Source organism: Rutilus rutilus (genome assembly GCF_951802725.1).
Source record: "Rutilus rutilus genome assembly, chromosome: 14".
Classification (NCBI taxonomy): Eukaryota; Metazoa; Chordata; class Actinopteri; order Cypriniformes; family Leuciscidae; genus Rutilus; species Rutilus rutilus.
This window is the reverse complement of record NC_140219.1, coordinates 22,292,787-22,313,733: the sequence shown is the minus strand read 5'-3', so window position 1 is coordinate 22,313,733 and position 20,947 is coordinate 22,292,787. Positions and strand designations below refer to the sequence as shown.

Here is a 20,947-nt window from a genome sequence, read left to right as displayed (position 1 = left end):
TATTCCGTTGATTAATGTTCCCTGCTCAATCGTTCTATGATTTGATTGCTTTCACCTTTGGGGAGTGTTCGCCTGCTTGGGGAGGGGGTGGGGCACGCGCGCGCTGCTCAAACAATACAGACTCTGATAAGTGAAGCAGCAGCAGCTCCGTGTCCTGTATTAATTTATACACATATCTCCCCTCATCAGGCGGTGAGGGTACTACACTGTCAAAAATAAAAAAATCGTTCAGCGAAAAGTTTAAATCACATTTATAAAGGTAAAACACGTCGTCCAACTCTCACTTTCACGCCTTTATGACGTATTATTGCTGCGCCAGGACGAGCCTATACGTCAGCACCGCGCAGCTCGTTCCTCCTTTCTCTCATCCTGAAGATGGCGGCAGGGGTGAGTAAGATGGGAGAAAACTCTTACATGCCTTATTACAGCACATCTCTCTCCACAATCATACCCCAATCACTCTAATCCTTATATCTTTGTACGTTGTTTTCATACCGTGTTATTTAGTAGTCTCTTATGAAGCTGTTGCGATGATTATTTAAGTTGTAAATACTCCCCACACCCCTTTATAAGGTGGTTAGTGTGATGACGGGCAGAAGTACAGCGCTGCGTTCTTTGTGCCACGTTTCCCTTGCCTTCCCCATATTGCCCCTCATTCTCCGCTTTAATCTGTTTGTAAAAAGCAGAATGTCATGTTTGTAGTTTTACTTACATTTCGTAAAGGTTAAAAACATAAATTACCAGTGTGAGCTGATAGAAAGCGTAACGTTAGTCAGTTATGCATTCATTGTGTAGTTAAGACAAAGTAAAACGTTTTCCGGTTTAACTATTTAACGTTACACGTCCGATTCTGAAATTTAGTGGTAGTGTCAAACACTTTCAGACTCTTTAAAATCTCAATCAAAAAGGTTTTAATGATTAACAATATGTTTTACAAATAAATGGCACTGCAACACCATCCAGTTAGTTAGTTCTGCCACTAGTAACCCCCTATTTGACTATGCAAACATTGTTTACAATCTGTTAAGTCATTTTATTGCAGGGAATTCACTGTCAGCTGCGTCAGCTTGTGGAAAGTGCTGTGTAATGAGGGGGGCAGCTTGTGTTTGCATTTTCTGTTATAGATGATGGAGGCTGAACAAGCTACATTAGTTGCTACATTAAATCTGATCTCAAACCTTGTTCCTGCAGACTCTCTACACATACCCAGAGAACTGGAGGGCCTTTAAGGCTCAGATCGCTGCCCAGTACAGTGGGGCTCGTCTGAAGATTTCAAACGCCCCCCCTGCCTTCACCTTTGGGCAGACGAACCGATCCCCTGCTTTCCTTAGCAATTTTCCCTTGGGCAAGGTCAGTGTTCTTTCTTTTTTTCTTTTTTTTTTTGCTTATGTTCTTGATGTTGAATTAATTCATTGATGTGGTTCCGATCCATTTTAGGTTCCTGCTTACCAGGGTGATGATGGCTTCTGTCTGTTTGAGAGCAATGCCATTGCTCACTACTGTAAGTAAGCTTTATAGTGCCTATTTACGCTTGGCCACTTTATTTTATTGGATAAGCTATCATAGTATCCAGTTTGATACAAAATTTCCGTTTACATTTGCCCAAATGCATTTTATTTATCATCTGATTTCAAGAGCATGGCTTCAATGGGAGAGAGCGGCATGATAATTTTGTGTTCACCACATTTATTGAAGATGACCGAGTTAAGCTTCAGGATGCTGAATATTAAGTTTCATTCGTGGCCATTTTGCGGCTTGCTGAAGAGAGATAGAGGCCATATCTGTGGAGATGCGTGCTGCTGTGGTATCTGGCAGCCAGGAGCTGACATAACATGCTCTCACACACCTTTATTTTTTGACCATTTTGGGAGAAGTGTATTTTATGTGACTTCATCAATCAAATGCACTTACAATTGTCCCGGTGCTTCTGGAATGCTTCTCTAACCACATCCTAAAGGGGATTGAGCGATCGGATTGTAATCCAATTTAAAAGCATTTCAGGGGGTATTTAAACCTGAGGCCTCATTTGTTTTTAACATAAGTTCTGTGGATTTTTTTCTTACTTCAAATGTTTTTATAAAGGTAGAAACTGATGTGAAAATGTTCTTACGCGCACGTCAACTGAAGAGCATGCATACAAACTTTTAGCCGTCGTAATTCAATTAATTCGTAATTTTTGAAAATGTAAGGATAAATAGACAATCATAATATGCTTTAATATAATTGTATCTGCAAATTAGCGTCATTTTAACTGCTATATCACTGAAATTAATGATATCCTGAAAAAAATGATATGCCTTGTACAGAAACCAGCCCATGCCTATCCCACATCAATTTTTTTGGAGAGTGTGCTTGGATTTCCTTGCTGAGTGCCTGAACTCATCAATTTTCTTCTTTTTTTTTATGTGTGTGTGTGTGCATACAGACTTTTCAAAAGTGGTCATAGCGACATTTTGGAAATTGTATTTTTAAATTTAGGATTATCATATGCACGTCTTTATAAATGAGACCCCAGGTCTTCATGCATGAAGTGGCCAATTGTAAGTGAGCCCATTATGGTGTTTTATTGTACGTCATTAATGCTTGATGTGTGTCCCGACAGTGAGCAGTGATGCCCTTCGTGGCAGCTCTCCCCAGGCCAGTGCCCAGGTGCTGCAGTGGGTCAGTTTTGCTGATTCTGAGATCATCCCTCCAGCTAGTGCCTGGGTGTTCCCCACCTTGGGTATCATGCAGTTCAACAAACAGGTGAGCTTTGTATATCCGTTGATGTAATGCATTTATCGTTCAGGAAGTGCATTGAATGTTTTGTAAGACTGTCCTTCGTCTTGTATATAGGCCACAGAACAGGCTAAGGAAGAGGTGAAACGAGTCCTTGCCGTCCTGAATCAGCACTTAAACACTCGCACTTTCCTGGTTGGGGAGAGAGTCAGTCTGGCTGACATCACTGTTGTCTGCTCTCTGCTCTGGCTCTACAAACAGGTGAGTCTACAGGATGTCATGAAAATCTCAGCTGTAATCAGGTCTTTTTTTATTAGGGGTGCACAATAAATTGGGTCCATATTGGTTCATGTGTTATCAGTGACTAAGTGTCAATATTGGAAATTTAATTAACAGGAATTTCTACCTCTTTAGGATTGATTGTTGATGATTTAAGATTTAATTCTTAAAGATAGTCTATTTATTATTATTATTATTATTATTATTATTATTTCTATTATTGTATTGTTTAGTGTTTTATTTTAAATGGACAATTGGTTATTGGTCTCTTTTAGTGGTCTATACACGTCACGATATGATAGTATCTCGATACTAAACATACAATACTATTATAATACTTTTAGCAAAACATGGTAAAAAGTTAACAAATTTTTTACGGGGTGTGCTTGAATAGGCTTGGACTTGGTCCTTGTCCCCAATGCACGGGGCAATTTTGCTTTGAAAATTCATGATTCTGAAGCTGAAAATGCAGAATTAAGTTAGATACGTGCTTGCACGCTGTCACTGACTATGTTTAGGCTACATTAGGGATGTCCCGATCCGATCCACGGCATCGGTATCGTGCCGATACTGGCCCAAAACGCTAGATCGGATATCGGAGGGGAGAAAAAGAATTATCCGATACCTATGATCGATACCTATTAGGGGTGGAACGGTACATGTATTCGTACTGAACGTAAGTTCGGTGCATGGATTTACACGGAGAATACACGGCATAAAAATAAATAAAACTCGCGTGCACATTAATTAATGTGATACTGTTAGATACGCGCATAGACATATGCGGGAACGCGCGTCTGTATCGCTTCAAACGCTCGCTTTATCATTATACGCACGCAGCGCGTCCTATTCGCGAATGGATTCAAACTGTTCAAGCATCGAACTAGACGTGATAGACGCGAATTTGACGCTCTATCCGCGTTTGGTGTGAACGCAGCAAAATGAACAGGCTGCGATGTCAAGATTGCATGGCTTGAATGTGTGTGTGTGTCAGAGAGAGAGAGGCACGGGCGCGATCGAACAGTGGAAACATAAAAACATACTCCGTCATTTTCATACAGGACATCATTAAAACTGCAAAAAGTGTTTACACATTCTACATTGAATAAAAAAGAAAATCAAATGTGTTTTTAAAAGTAGTACTATTTTATACAGAAATAAATTATTTATAATTCAGATGAGAATAAAGTTAAAGTTAATAAAAATTTTAAGGAAACAAATATATTGATCTGAAATATAGCAAATTAATTTTAAACTCATTCAGGTACAATTACCAAACACATCTCAAGGTCTTTTGAATAAAGGGTGGCAGTCTTTCATTATCATCTGTTGTTGTGGACTATATACTGGAGAAGTATTTGTTCTCCATTTGAGTGAGATGTTTTTATGTGGCTAATTGAGCAAAGTGCTTCCATATATTTTATTATTAGTAGTATTAGTTCAAGAATAAAATAAAAATATCGGATTGATATCGGTATCGGCAAATAGCCAAAGCTGCGGTATCGGTATCGGAAGTGAAAAAGTGGTATCGGGACATCCCTAGGCTACATGTGCACAAATAATGTGATTTTTTTAATGATCAGTGAGAGGCCCTGTAAAAAAGGGGTGTAACGATACACTCGTGTCATGATTTGATGCAAATTGGGATACTGAACTCACGATACGATACATATCGTGATATTTTAAGCCCTATCTTTTTATACCCACAAAATATTCCCCCATTGCATTATTCTTCATTATATTCAACATCTTAATTGTTTAATGAATTGTCACAATCTCCGTAAACATTAATTTTTTCCCCCTCACGCAGTACTCGTACTTTCAATGCAGGCATTTGTTGGATCTCTTACACAGATAAGCCGCTCAGGCACAGACTCCCAGTGCTCACTGTCTCGTCCACCTCTCCCACTATTAATGCACTATACATACAAGAAGAAACCATCTAAAAGCTTTGAATAATCTTGCTACTAAAACTAAATGTGATATGGTAATTTAAATGATGTTTGCACTTTCACTTTGAGTAGTGCCGTTCCAGAAGCGCGCATGCGCTTAAGATGATTATGCAGTCAATCACAGTTCTAATCGCAAGAAAGCATGTCGAAATGACTATTCCTAAACTGTAAATGGTTAGTTCATCCAAAAATTATTTCTGCATACCAGATTGAGATGTTGTTTTTTCGCACGTCACGCAAGCGCTTGAACATCTGTGTTTACTACTGTATGTGGGTCGTTGTAAATGTTTGTCATATAAAGCCATCGTGTTTCTTCAGAAGACTTAGATTTGGATTAGACCACTCGATTGATTTTCACGATGCCTTTATGAATTTTTTTGGGATCTTAGTCCTAGAGGAATGGACTTTAAATGGAGGGACAGAAATCTCAAGTTTCGTTATCTTCATTTGTGTTTGGAAGTTGAACGATAATCTTATAGGTTTGAAAGGACATGAGGGTGAGTATATGTCCGATTTACTTTTTTGGGTGAATTTTACTTCAAATACAGTAAGCTGAGCCTTGGATAAAGCTAACTCTATTGCGAATCGTATCGTTTACATAAACAATACATATCGTCGCATTTTTATATTGTGATCTATCGTTACACTCCTAAGTCTTAATTGCAGCATGTAAAAAGATGTTTACCAATCCAGTTTCAATGCGATTGACGTTATTCTGATTATACATTTATAAGTATTGTTATACCACACACAGATGTGTATGCATTATGCATGTTACTAGTCATTGTTTTAATCTACTCAAATTCAAAATAAATTATGTACATTTCAAACATTTTTATGGATTTGATGAAAATCGCAATGCCGGGTTTGCCTACGCTGCTGTCGCGTTCTTTGTGACGTCTGGATGAAGATACGGAGCGCAGAGTTGTTGACAGTTTAGCGATGTGGAGAAGAGCAAACTTCAGAATAATGTCACAGAGTTTATTCATGAAGTTGTGTGAATAAAACAACACGGCATCTGTAGACGAACCGAGCACATGCACGCTATGGTCAGAGCGGTAATAATGAGATTAATGTGTAAACATGCCTGTTTATTGCAATTAAAATCGACGTATGCGCCACATAGTTTAATGTTAATATGGTTACTTCGATTACGAACTTAATCGCATTAGTTTGAGTGAAATACTGGTTACGTGAGCTTAAGTTTAATCACAATATTGCCAAAATCCCATTATAATCGCATTGAGGGTGCATGTAAATGCATTCATTTACTTTTTTTTTTTTTTTTTTTTGCCATTATCAGGACCTGCACATTCCCCATTGCATTATTATACATTATATTGAACATATGTAGTAGTTAGTTCTGACATTGAAACTTAAGTACTGTCACAAACTCTAAACTTTTTTTTTTTCGCACAGTACAATCCTGCTTTCGTTGCAGGCATTCGTTGGATCTGTTACACAGACAAGCCGTGCGTGGACAGACTCTCCTGGTGCTCACTATGTCCTGTCTCTCCCTCTATTAATTCACTTACATAAGAATAAACTATGTAAAACGATTTGAATCATCATACTACTAAAACTAGAAATGAGATATGATTTAAAGGTTTGTGCTCTCAATTTGAGTGCCACTCAAGTGCGTATGCACTTCAGATCAATGCAGTAAATACCGTTCTAATCCCAAACGGTGTCAAAATGACTATTCCCAAACTTTAAAGGGTTTCCTCCAAATATCACAATTGTTTTTAACTCGTGTCCGCACATCACGCACGTACATTTACTACAGTATGTTCGTTGTAAATCTGTTCTTCAGATAAAGTGATCATATGTCTTCAAAAAACTTGGATTGAACCACACGATTTATTTATTTTATGATGCCTTTGACCTTTTTTGGATCTTTTCAGTTTTATGGGAATAGACTTTAAATGGAGGGGCAGAAATCTCCCAGGTTTAAAAAAAATAAAATAATTAGTTTGGAAGATAAACAGATCTTAGAGGTTAGAATGACATAGAATGAGGTTGAGTACATTAGTTTTAATTTTGATGTGTATAACGCATATCGTTTACATTACTGATATATCTATTATTATTATTATTATTATTATTATATCCTGATATACGCCCCATACTCATTTGTTCCTCACCCATCTGATGACTGAACCATCCTAATGAAAATGTACAGTAAATGTACTTGATAAAACTACAATCTGTTAATCAGAACATGCTTACATTAGATATCTTGTATTAGTGATTGGGTAATCAGTTGCATAAGTCAAATCACCTTTATTTATATAGTGTTTTATACAATACAGATTGTTTCAAAGCAGCTTTACAGTGATTATTATTTTTTATTTTTTTATATATTTTGGTTTTAAATTGGCATTTGAATGTTTTGTGCAATTTCTTTCACCTTTCTAGGTTCTTGAGCCTGCTTTCCGTCAGCCCTACCCCAATGTCACTCGCTGGTTTGTGACCTGTGTCAACCAACCTCAGTTTAAGACCGTTTTGGGGGAGGTTAAGCTCTGTGAGAAAATGGCTCAATTTGATGGTAAGTTTCTCAAACCATCTTGCTGTGTAGTTTTTGCTTTTCTGCTTGAACTTGAATTTAAGTGCAGGACATCGGATTTCATGGTTATCAGCATATTGTACTCAAGCACAATCAAAGATGTTTCTTAAATCTATGGTGTATAGGCCATACTACCATTATGTCTTTGTAGAGCAGACTTGAGCAAAATAGTGACAAACCATATAATTGTATATTTAAATGTTCATGCTAAAAGCAACACATAAAAAAAAATATATATATATATATACACTCTCTCTCTCACACACACAATGTGTATATATACATGTATATACACACAGTGTATGTATGTGTATATATACATACACATATGTATATATATATATATATATATATATATATATATATATATATATATATCACACACACACATACATTTTTACTAGAAGCATTGTAGCCGATATATATAGTGTCTGTGTATTAAACCGCAAAAATGCTATTTAAATATTAACTGCGTGTTCTGCTCATCTCTGTGAGAATGAATGGCGCAGACGCGCGGTTTCATTTACCTCACACACACACACTCTGAAGCACGAGTGATGCTCGCGCTGTTTACAGTCTCTGCTGCCTCACGATATTATGACATGATGAAATTCGTCTCTAGAGCCACTCTGAGAGTCACTTCATGAGCATTTTACCGTTTCATTTGAGAAACTATCATTATGATTATACACGCACAGAAACTCAAAGGTCTTCACGGCAACCCGTCAAAATAAAAGTTCGGTTTAACTTGAAGAAATTGACAGAAATAATTATATTAGGCTTCTGTACAGTAGATTTAGCTACGTCTCCATGTATTAAAAATACTACTACTATTACTACTACTAATAATGTGTGCATAGAAGGTTGCTTATTTTTCACTTGATTTTTATAAGCAATATTTACGTTCCTTCAATGCTTATATGTATTATTTACTTATGATTACAGTCATAAATAATAGTCATTGAAATTAATTTAATATTTTTTTCAAATAGTTAAATAAATAGAAAAATAGTTCCAACAGATTTTACTGTGGTACTGAAATTGGTACTACTAGAATTTTGGTATTGTGACATCCCTAATATATGTGTGTATATGTGTATGTTTATATATCATATATATTTAGTGGTAGTGAGATGAAACTTCATGAAGCTTTCCAGCCAGATGTGTTAGTGTTTTCATTTCTCAAGGCTTCAAATGCATGTAGGGACACCTGCTGGTCATTGGAAATATGGCGCAGGAAAAGAGTTGTCATGAGTGTGACAACTTGAAAATGTGTTACATGGTTTGTGATGCATTATGATGTACACACAAGCACATTTATGTATAAATAAATAGATCTTTGAAGTATTTGTTTCATAGTTCTGTAACTGGGCAGTGCTTTTGTTGAACATGCGGAAATGGAGTTCTTTAGACTGGATAAAAGAAGGAAATGACCATGGAAATCCACCATTTTTTTTGTAGGGTTTTTCTCACATTTTGGCAATGAGGCTGTGATTTAGAAGCAGTACAACCCTAGGCAAAATTAATCTGAAGCACTACAATTTGTAATGCATTCTGAACTGACACACAAGTGTTTGTGGGTGTTTTGTTTATCATTTTATTTTAATTTAATTAATCTTCAGAGTCCTCTCCTTTGTAAAAACCTGAAGTGCAGCAGTTTTTGGCTTTCCAATTTTTTTTTCCCGATATTGAGTGCTAATATGTGCTTTTATTTATTGTAATTTTTCTAGCTAAAAAGTTTGCTGAGATGCAGCCGAAAAAGGAGACTCCTATCAAGAAGGAGAAAGGTGGCAAGGAAGGAGGCAAGCAGCCGCAGCAACAACCGCAGCAGGAGAAAAAAGAGAAGAAAAAGGAGGAAAAGAAAGCCGCCCCTGCTGAGGAGGAGATGGACGAATGTGAGGCTGCACTGGCTTCTGAGCCGAAAACAAAAGACCCATTTGCTCACCTTCCAAAAACGTACTTGATACACCTTCACTTTAGAGATAGATACTGCTTGAAAGTCTGTTCGCTCTCTCATCAGTCTGCCTTTGTCCTCTTGCACTAGCTCTTTTGTCATGGATGAGTTCAAGAGGAAATACTCCAACGAGGACACCCTGACTGTGGCATTGCCTTACTTCTGGGATCACTTTGATCGCGAGGGCTTCTCAATCTGGTACGCTGAGTACCGCTTCCCTGAAGAGCTGACCATGGCCTTCATGAGCTGTAATCTTATCACAGGTACAGTCAGGTCACTTTGCCTTGTCTCGTTAAACTGCCTGGAATGCTATAACTTTGTTTTTGGTTTGTTCCTTCCAATTCAGCATGTACTACTTGCGCAATTGCATAGTTAACATTTTTTTTTTACATGTGCTCTCTTGCTCGTCTCCTTAGGAATGTTCCAACGACTTGACAAACTACGCAAGAATGCATTTGCCAGTGTCATCCTCTTCGGTGCAAACAACGACAGTTGCATCTCTGGTATCTGGGTCTTCAGAGGCCAGGACCTTGCATTTACTGTGAGTGATTTACATGTACTCAGAACCCTGTTTAGTGTATGTATGTTTATAGTTTGATTCCAGGATAAACACCGTATCAAAAATGCAGGGCTGCCTCCGTCAACTAAAGGTTAGTCAACAAGAAGAGGCTTAGTTAACCAAAATTTTATTAGGTGGTTGGTCGAGGAAAAAAGTCCACAGGAAGTGGCAAAGTAACGCAGTCCATAAGGGACAGATCTTTAACGGTGGGTCCATCCATTTCCAGTCAGGAAATGGAAAGCAGGGCTCTACATTAAGCCTTTTCATGTGCTTGTCCTTCGGTCGTTCACTTGTCCAAGTAAAAAACTTGCTTGTAAGAGAAATAAATAAATAAATTGTGCTGTTAAATTTATTCTGAAGCAATACTCAGTGTTCAATCAGCTTTGATGTATTTAAATCTGCATATTGTCTCATCTGTACCTTTTAAAGGGCACCCCCCCCCCCCCCCAATATTATTAACTGTATGCTTAATGTTTCATTTTAAATTCCTAAATTTGATCAATAAATTCAATTAGAGTAATAAGACTAGGTAGGGCTGATCAATTGAAATCATTTACACTAAAAAATGACAACTGCATTAATGTTATGAGATTGTTTTAAATATTTTTTTAATATACAAATAAAACTTTGGAAAGAATGATACTTTTAAACATAACACTAAACCACCAGTAGGTGGCGGCAGGCGACCGTCTTAATGAGCGAGTCATTGAGACAGTCATTCAAATGATTCGTTCAAACGACTGATTCAAGAATGAGGCAGTAGTTTATGAATGGGTAATTGAATCTTTGACTCAACAGATTCGTTCAAAATTCTGAATCATTCAGTAATGAAACACGGTTGCTGTGAGATGCACTATGGTTCTGCTGTGATCTTTTGTTTGGAACTATTTTCGCTGCTGAAACGGAACAAAATCAGTCAATGTTGCGTCATATGCAAGTGACTTAATTTGACCTGTTTATTGAACTGTTGTATGAAGGGAAACAGCACTTGTTGTGTGAGGTTGCTTAACTGTATCATATGTTAAAATATAAACTCCACATGCTTACAGCAGGGAGCAAACAAAAGGGTCTCGAGAGACTGTTAAATTACCTCATGTCTCAAAGCACATAACATTACAATAATAATGAATATAAACAACTTGGAAGAGCTCTGACCTGTACCACCTGACTGTTTCAGATTAATTTTGGCATTGGTGTTGCCAATGAAAGGCATAAATTCAAGTCACACACTGCTATACAGATTTCCATCTCTTCCAAATTACAGTAGTTACGGCGTGAACGCAGCATAAGCTCATTGTTTTGGTTCAGGAGGAACTGTAAAATGCGTGGCTGACGTCTAACTCGTAGCATGAAACGCACTGATGACGTGTGATGTGAGCAGGGTATGGTATGGAAATGCGTACATTAAGGCAGGTTGGACAATGCAATCATTGGGTAAACATTTTATGGTCCTACACCTTCCATGATGTATACATATACATTTAGCCCACTTAACTTGGTGACTTTCAACCAGCAAAAAAAATATTTCTGGAGCAAATCACCTGTAAGTTCAGAGAAATTTGTGAATCATAATTTTTATTTTTGTTTTCTAGGTTAAGCAACACCAAACTAGTCTTTCCCCATGTCATGTGCAGTACATTTAATGTGTTAGTTTTATGAACATTGCAATCCACATTGATTAGATCAGGTTTTTAAAAACTGCCAGCCAGATTAGGCACAATTGAAGGCACATTGTGAAAGTTTAACTCGGCGCCTTGCGTCATGTTTGCAGAAAGCATTGAATAAAAGGAACATTAGCTTCTTTGAGTTTTGGCCAATTGTGACTAATAATAACCAAACAATCTTTCCATCCCAGCACAGCTGTAGTGATCAATCTTAAAGCAGCAATGTTGCTGGAGTAAACAACCTGAATGTCAGAAGTCTTGAACATTTCACGTGTATTGAAAGTTGGTCAATGAAAACCAGCACATCAAAGAAGCATATCTTCTCTGATGTGGAAAACACTTCCTCTGTTTTGTTGGTGCTGATTCCAGTCAAATTCTATGGTTGGTATAAATTCATGGTAGAACCGGGCTATTCAATTGGCGGCCCGCGGGCCACATACGGCCCACCATGAGCGCTCCGACTAACCTGAGAAACGTTTTCAGTCCGAATATTTCAGCAGTTATTACGCGTGTCCCGTATTTGTCGACTGAACCTGCGATACCAATCATTTGTGAATGGTGCGAAACTTTTGTTCGATCTTTGGTTAAATTATTTCTAGGGGTGTCCATGGTTAACCGATTAACCGTTAAAAATTGCGTAACCGAGTGAAACATTTTGCTCGGTTAAGTGGCGTCAACGGCGTGCATTGAACTTAGTTGTAATACATTTTTGCACCACCAGAGACCGCTAGAGCGCTCCCAGACATTTGTAATGTCCACAAGAAGTAGTCATGACCAGTTTTCTAATATGAAGCGGGCAAAGAAAGCGCGCGTCCGAGAGTGAAGCCTGTGTGCGAGCCAAAAACAAACATAGTATCCGCGCCACAGCTTTACCCCAGCAGTTTCACCCCGCGCATGCGCAGTTTCATCACAACAGTTTTACCCGCAGAGTCCGTTTACCGTTACATTAACCCATACAATTTGTATTATGCATTTCCTAAACATGTACTTGCTAATCAAACACTTTATATGAACAAACTACTAATCTATAAAACACAATCGGTCTTCCGACCTTTTACTATTGTGTTGATATGCGCGAGGGAGAGAGAGCAATACAGCGCTCGTGTTGTTTGAAGGCGGTGAGAGTGCGCGCGCGCGGCCAGGGCTCTCTCTCTCTGTTTGTTCTTATGCGCCCTGTCCACTGATCTAAATAATTAGTTGTTACGACGACTTATTTGTTCACTCGCTTTAATAAATCGTGGACACATACTAATTCCCTCCCTTATTTTGATTTAACGAATTGCAACGTGGCCAAAAACAGTTTGATACTATTAATTAGTGAATGCTAAAGACCAATTTTTGTGAATTGGTGAATATTCAGGTGAATTATTTCGTGGCCACGAATTAATAATAATTATTAAACTGTTTTTCTTACCTGTGAAGATAGCTCTTCAGTGAAGTCCGACTATTCTCGTACAGTTTTTTTATTCCTAGATCGCCTCTTATTTTAAAAACGAACGAATGAATGCTCTGCTAGTTAACTGGAGATGTTTTGTTTATTTGTATTGGTACATTCGTGCCGCGAGATGTTTCAAAAGTGGTGGGGACATGTCCCACCCGCAAATTACGCCTATCTCGGGGTTGCGGCGCGCACACTATGGTTAACCGAGTATTAACCGCTAAGGGCCTCGGTTAACGGTTAATGAAAAACTTGAAAACGTGCAGCCCTAATTATTTCCTTTCCATTAATTGGCCAAATGCACTTGCATAATGGTCTGAAACGATACACAACACATACAGAACAAATAGCGCTGTTTTCAGTTTAGTTTCAGTTCAACTCGCAGTTTAGTTTACTTTGAACTGTGCAGCACCGCCCAGTGGGTAACGAAACGCAAGCTTAAAGGAGTTGCGTTTACTCCCGGTTCTGGACCCTATTATTAAACAGCATTGCGACATCCAGTGAGAAGTGGTTCAATTTGACACCTCTGTTACAAACCACAAATAACTCGATGATTTAACTAGTTTTAAATCAGATGAAACAGCCTCAACATTCCCAGCAGGACTGATGAGGTAAACAGCAGAAACATTGTGCCATGAACGAAGTTAGAAGACTTTAAATCCCCTAATCACCACCTTTACAAACATTTACCATGAATGTACTGTAGTAATTTACTATCGTTTGGGCAGAAATGTGGAATATTTATACTGAATACTATCTTATAGTAATTTATATTGCAGTAGATTAATTAGGTGGGTAGAGGAATATACAATTCATTTTGTGTATAGTTTTTTACCTGGGTTTAGGCATTTTGTTATACAGTGGTAGTGAGTGAGTAGCCATGCATGGTTTTACCTGTGGTTATCAAGTCTCACTGGCAGAATATTTTAATTTAAGCCTATAATAATTATAAATAAGATAATTATTGCCAATAGCTATGATCTTGTATAATTCATATTTTTATACATAGCTGTAAATAAGTTATTCATTAAAGACTCATGAATCTGCTGTTGGGTACCACATTTCCAAATACAATACTTTTTTAGGTTTACTTAAACATAACAGTATCAATAAATAATAATGTTTCAATAAATAAGCTAAACCCACCGGCTCTACTCAACATTTCGGTTTAATAATCCGGCCCTCGATTGAAGCTAATTGAATAGCCCTGTGGTAGAAGCTACATGTTTGAGCTGTTTTAACTGAAAGCAACTTGCACTGACATATCTTCAAATATGCACGTGTCATTTTGTCTCAAGATGCACACCAGTAATGTTTCTTTAAGGCACGTTTATAAAAGTTACTTGAATGCCCTAATTGAACTAAGGCCAAATTCTGGCTTAATCTAAGCCCTGTCTGTGAAACCAGGCCTCGATGAGGTAATAGAATGTAGAATGTTTAATTTGTGCTTATTGGTGAAAGTGCAATAATTCTGATGAAATGTAAAAATACATTTCTTAAATAACAATCATTGTGAGAAATTTCTTAAATGATGATAATTATTGCGATGTGTTTAGTGAAATGTTTTCATTGACTAAAACTATGCTAAAACCACTGGCTCTGCACCCCTATACCTTAAACGCATTACTCCAGACCTATGCCATCCAGAAGCTTGCATTCTGCAAGTGAACGGTGCCTTATGGTGCCATCTCAAAGAGGCACAAAATCACTTTCATGGACCTTCACCTGGATTGTTCCCTGTAGGGGTGGGAATCTCTTGGCACCTCACGATTCGATTTGATTACGGTTCAGAGGCTAACGATTATCGATGCATCTTTCTTTCTTTTTTTTTTTTTTTTTGAGACTACTTTGTACTTTTAAAGCAAAGTATTTATGATGACCCATAAAGAATTTACTTCCAATACTTCCTATATTCATTTTATTAATAAAACAAATGGAAGTGATTTGGCAAGTCAACTGTAAGGTTACATTTGCCAGCATATGTCCCAACATTGCAAAGAACCAACAGGAAAATTAATGTGTGCCTGTACTAGCAGCATACTTGTAGTAAATGAATACAAACTTCAGCATATTCTGAATCTCTAGCATTTAATAATAGACTTCTAACAAACATCCTCTTGTTATTTCCAATGAGCAATATAATCCTTAAGACCAAAAAAACAAAAAAACATTTTGCTGTAGCAAAATCAGAAACAGTTTTTGTTAAAAAATATAGAATTATGTACCTGCAGCTTTCATACAAACATAATGCTTGTGGCCTTACGCATATTCTGAATAATTAGTAACATACAAAGCCGCTCTTATACACAACTAAATAATAAAGAGTTATGACTTGAAATGTTTGCTGTATACCACAAGAAAACAGCTTATACAAAAAAAGTGAATGACCATCTGCAGAGAGCAGTCAAAATGTAACTTTTTGTGACTGGCATTGCACTGATACTGTGACTGTGGAGGGCAGTGAAACGTACGTATAACAGATCGGTTAACAGCATATTGAGGTGAAACCTAAACAATACAGAAAGCAGCTCTCATACAAAAAATACTAAATAGGTCACAATGAAATAGCCAATTTTCCATACGTTAGCTTTTAACGAAGAGGGTGCCGTTCGAATTTGGCGCTCAGCCATCATGTGTCTCTGTTATGTGCACACCACAGACTGTCCGCGCACTGCACGTCCACTAGTTCCGCCTTTTGCATTCCGTCAATATAACAGAATTATTTATTTTTTAGAAAATCGATTTTTGACATTTGTGAATCGATTAAGAATCGTCCGCATCGCGATGCATCTAAGAATCTATTTTTTTTTTTTTTTTCACCCCTAGTTCCCTGCTGGTGGAATGACCTGCCTAACTCAATCAGTGCTGCTTAGTCTTTGGCCAGTTTTAAGAAATGGCTGAAGACTCATCTCTTTTGGCACACATGACCCAATAATACTAACACTTAGTATTCTATATCTATATTTAAAAAAAAAAAGTAACTGCACTAGACTAACTGGGACTAGTCAGCACTTGCATGTTGTTGCCTTATTGTTGGTTTGAAGTTTTTCCTTTGAGTTTTCCACATACAGGCCAAAAGGCATAAACACTTTTTTTGTGTTAAGTGGAAAACGGCGTTGTGTAAACAGCCCCTAAACAAAAACAGGACAAAGTTGATAACATAACTAGAAAGAACATTTGACAGAGGACTAAGACTAAAAATGGCTCACCAAATTAACATCAAGGGTTTACATGCGAGACAGAATAAACCAGGCTTAATTGATTTGCTGTTTTTGTCATTATTAGATGTGCTTTATTCAGTGTTTGTGCAGTTAAGTAGATACAAATGGTAGTATTATAAAAGGCTGTATATATTATGGTTAGTTGACAAGTATTGATACAAGTTGACTGTACAAATCTGTTTTGTTTGTAGTTCTCAGCAAATGGCAAAAATAAATGGTGAGCTGTTCACAATCTGCCCCAAGGTTTCAGTTGACTCATATAATCAGTGCGGAGTTAAATCACTTCAATGACATTCGTTATTATTATTATTAAAATGTGAATGTTGAGCATTTATTATTTTTGTTTGTACTTAAAAAAATGTGATTCAATGTTTTTTCTCATCTCCCCTCAGCTGAGTGATGATTGGCAGATTGACTACGAGTCATACACTTGGCGCAAGTTGGATGTGGACAGCGAAGAGTGCAAGACCATGGTTAAGGAATACTTTGCATGGGAGGGTGAATTCAAACATGTAGGCAAAGCTTTCAACCAGGGCAAGATTTTCAAGTGAGAACATCTTGCGCCCTGTATTTATCAACATCAGTATCAATGGACATGACATTTGTTTGAGAACCCCATGTACAAGGCTTTGAGCTGTGGTGGAAGGAAGACTTAAGTTGAGAAATAAAACTTTTTTTCACAATCCCACTTTATTTTCTTTTGTCTTTTCTGTTTTGACTGTTACTCCTGAGTGTTTGTCTCTTTAAAAAAAAAAATAGAAAAGAAGAAAAAACTCTTTTGAACAAGCTTGAAAGTATAAAACTTGCTTTTAATTAGATGTTCCCTGAAAGTCTTTTTTCACAGTGCCTGATGTTCTCTTGGGATCTGAAATTGAGAAAGCATACATATTATGATGCTCTCTTCGAATCTGGAAATCATTGAAACTCTGGAAACAAAATGGCGTCTCAGCCATTTAATTAAGAGAATGTTTGCCAATTTTAACTTTGCCATTTGGAAAAATTTATCAGACTAAAATCCACCAGAGGGAGCCTCATGTCACGGATCCCATTAACCCCCCGAAACTGCAAATCCTGTGGAAGTTTGGGGATATTTTTTTTCAACCTTGGTATTTCACTTTTTTCCCTGTTCATTTTTCTTTTCTTTAGGTTGTCATGTAGCAAGTTTTAACTCATCCCACATCCTGCACCCTTCATGTAAACTACTTTGCACTTTTAATTTCATTTCAAAGTCATGCGAGTAATTTATTTAAATTTAAGTTTTAATCAGCCTGAGGATTTTTGTTTTGTTTTGGGCATTCATAGGAGATGCCCTTTTGCAATATTGTCATGGTTCTGATTCTCAGGAAACGTACATAAAGGTACGTGTATAAATAAATGCCCTGCAAATTCCTTCCGATAAAAGTATCTGCTAAAGTTCAAAAGCATTCTAATCCAGTACACTTCAGGGTCATATTGGCCTGGTGTCAGACGGGGCTTAGATTAAGCAAGGATTAGACCTTAGTTTAATTGGGACATTTAAGTAACTTATAAATGTGCCTTAGGGAAAAAAAACCATTACTGGTGTGTATCTTGTACTGCATTGTCTGTGATGCCAGGGGATAAAAGTCTGGATCTTTACCACAGGTATTTATTTACGAGCATTTATTGCCATAGGCCAGGCCTAACGCAGTGAGATTGTCTGTCTTGTTCCCGGATGAGAAATAACCCATTTGCTGATTTCCAAGCACACACTTCTGTTGGCATAGGAGTATGCTAGGTTGTCATATTTGTTGACACACCTGAGGTAAGACTCTGTAAACTTCAGGGAAAAAAAAAAAGCCACACCTTACCCATGGGCTTAACTGGTAACTTATCCTTTTATTTTGTTTTCAACGCTTCAATAATTTAATGTGCTTGAATCAGGTTGCTAATCCTCTATTTTATATTTGGAAAAAGAAAGGTATACAACCGTGATCCGTGTGGGAGAGGTAAATAACATTGCCTGAATTTTGCTGTGAGTATATTAAACACACACATGGGGGAGCGACTTATTTAAAACTGTGAATAATTGATTGCTGTTAAGTAAATAATTCAGCAAGTGTACTTACAAAAGATGTGATGGATTTAGTGCTAAAAAGTTACACTGTTAAAATGTCCTCATGATCAGTAGCGTTGCTCAATGGTGAGCACAGGGTGTGGCCTCGGCTCAAGCGTGTCAATGCTTCTCTACAGCTGAATGTGCTGTCCTCACTTAACCTTATAACTGAGTGTCAGCAGGACAATGTCACACAGTGATAGCTGATTCACTTGAATGCCTTTGAAGAGTATACAGACATTGATTGTATTCATTGATGTTCTCAGATAAAAGCTGTCTTGTGGGTCTTGTTTTGCATGAAGACTGCCTTGATTACAAGGCCCTGCCCATAATGATACGTAGAGTAAAAACAGTAATATGAAAAAATTGAATTACACCAATACTTTACATGTTAACATTAGTTAAGTTGAACTAACAAGGAAAAAGTGTTTAATAAACGGTAATGTTCATTTCAACATTTACTAATGCACTAAAACCCCATGTTTATCAACCTTTGTAAAGTAAAAAGTTTTTTTTAAACTTTTTTTATTAAATTAAAAAAATTGTATCTGTGATTATTTAATGGACCTGAGCTATAGCATGAACTAACAATGAACAATTGTATTTTCATTAACATTAACAAAGATTAATGAATTCAATACACATGTATTGTTTGCTAATTTTAGTTAATGCGTTGACTTATGTTAACTAGTAGGACTTTAAGTGTTATCCTGTTTTCTATTTTAATATATTTAAAATGCAATTTATTCATGTGCTGGCAAAGCTGAGTTTTCAGCATTTGTGTCACATGATCCTTCATATAAATATAAATAAAAAAAATCTGGCTTTTCAATGCTTAAGAGTCAAGCGAGTGAAAATACGATCCGTGTTAGCAAACACAGTGTGGAACTGGAATGTTTGCCAGAAAACCTTTGTATTGGTTCAGAGGATTGGGAGTTGAAAGGGTCAAACTAAACCAGATTCAAGAACAATACGTACTGTAATGCCAACACTATACTAGTGCTGCCAGCTCCCCCTGAAGTTCCCCAGAGCTTCCTCGCTCTCTTGCTGTTATTCCCACCCCGGCTCTTCCCTTAGCTCCCATCACTCGACTCCTTCCGCATTGATTTTATGAGATTACAAGAAGTACTTGTGACAGAATGTTATAGTGAGGTCTGTATTGTACATTGAGTTGAGAAGAAAAAAGCCTGGTATGCCTTTGTTAGGAATCTGTTCCTCACATCTGGAAAGAGTGAGGGGTAGCAGCGGTTAGGAAAGCAGTCCGCTTCGAAAAACATTCAACCAGTATATAGAGAAGTTTAGATAAATATATTCTCTAGATCGCAATGGTAACTCTAAAAACACTGACACAAAGCAGCGTCATGTAAGTGTTACCTTGTATGCGAGTAGTGCCATGGCAACAATGAGTCAGTAATGAAACCTCAATTTAAGATGAGGAACATAAGAACAGAAACCAGGCTGTGAAAGCATATCTTTGAACGTGGTTTGCGCTACATTGTGCTGATATGTGAATTTTCCACTGGAGTCAGTCGCCATGCTCCCGTGCCAGGAAAAAATAACCATGCAAGTTTGCTCACCAGAACTCACAAAAGTCTTCACCAACTTGTACTCTTGCACTTTAATTTTATGCTAAATTACGTCAGAATCAAATAAAATGTGTATGTGGTGATGAAGTTATGCATTTTAACCCTGATACATTATGTCGTTTCTCAGGGAAACTGTGTGGACAGGTATGTATCTGAGTTTTAATGATGGCCTGCGTATTTTTTCCCCTTTCCAGAGTGCAAGAGAGAATTTTTGGCATTCCAGTGAAGGGGTCAGAGTGCCAAAGGGAAGAATGTGGATGGTGCTGTCAATCACTGGGAACCACCACCACAATGGTTCTGATGATTTGAACTTATAACATCCATTTCTTTGCTTTCAGAAGTTTTAGAGATCAACCAACGCCTCTCAATGTGTTTGGACGAGAAAGTAACTGGATGATTTTCGTTTTCATGCAAAGCATTGCAGAAATCAGAAGGGAGAGCAAAAACAGGCAGCCCCTGCTGTTTTGGACATGAGACCCCATACATAACTCTGCTGGCTCAGATTACCATTGGGGGAGGTGGAGCATAGACGTTGGTTTCATCCAGAGCTCTACTACAATGCTCAGAAATGTCACGCAGAAGAACTATTCTTTTATCGTTTATGTATGATGTGGAAAGCTGGAGCGGCAACTGTTATTTTCCTAGTGGACAAATGTGTATGCATTACATTCAAGTGCTCAGTTACTGTACAGACAATTTAATACATTTATTTCATATAGTACAATATAAGGATTACACTATAAATATAAACATATTTAATCTCCTTTGTAGGCCATGTCATAATCCATTGCAGTTCAGTGAAGTAACAAAATAAAATAAGAAATAAACAACAAAATATTTCATTATTTTCTTCACTTTTAAAAAATTAAATGAAGACTTCAGATGCAAAAAGTAAGTGCCATCTGAAATTTCATTTTTATCAAGCTTGTATGTTCA

General features: G+C 37.3%; 1 protein-coding gene across 1 annotated transcript; it reads left to right on the top strand.

Moving 5' to 3' along the window:
- Positions 1-114: 114 nt before the first annotated feature.
- On the top strand, positions 115-17,039 carry eef1g (eukaryotic translation elongation factor 1 gamma). Its single transcript, XM_084430919.1, has 10 exons — positions 115-387; positions 1,192-1,350; positions 1,438-1,501; positions 2,603-2,745; positions 2,836-2,979; positions 7,368-7,497; positions 9,246-9,471; positions 9,560-9,732; positions 9,886-10,010; positions 16,744-17,039. Exons 1-10 carry the CDS (start codon positions 376-378, stop codon positions 16,900-16,902), a joined length of 1,335 nt encoding a protein of 444 aa, XP_084287045.1. The 5' UTR covers positions 115-375; the 3' UTR covers positions 16,903-17,039.
- The last annotated feature ends 3,908 nt before the right edge of the window (positions 17,040-20,947 follow it).

Bases quoted from the DNA above. Each gene is read 5' to 3' on its own strand.
- eef1g (XM_084430919.1), top strand. The intron at 1,351-1,437 runs GTCAGTGTTCTT...GATCCATTTTAG, and splicing joins GCAATTTTCCCTTGGGCAAG to GTTCCTGCTTACCAGGGTGA. The intron at 9,472-9,559 runs GTACTTGATACA...CTCTTGCACTAG, and splicing joins TTTGCTCACCTTCCAAAAAC to CTCTTTTGTCATGGATGAGT.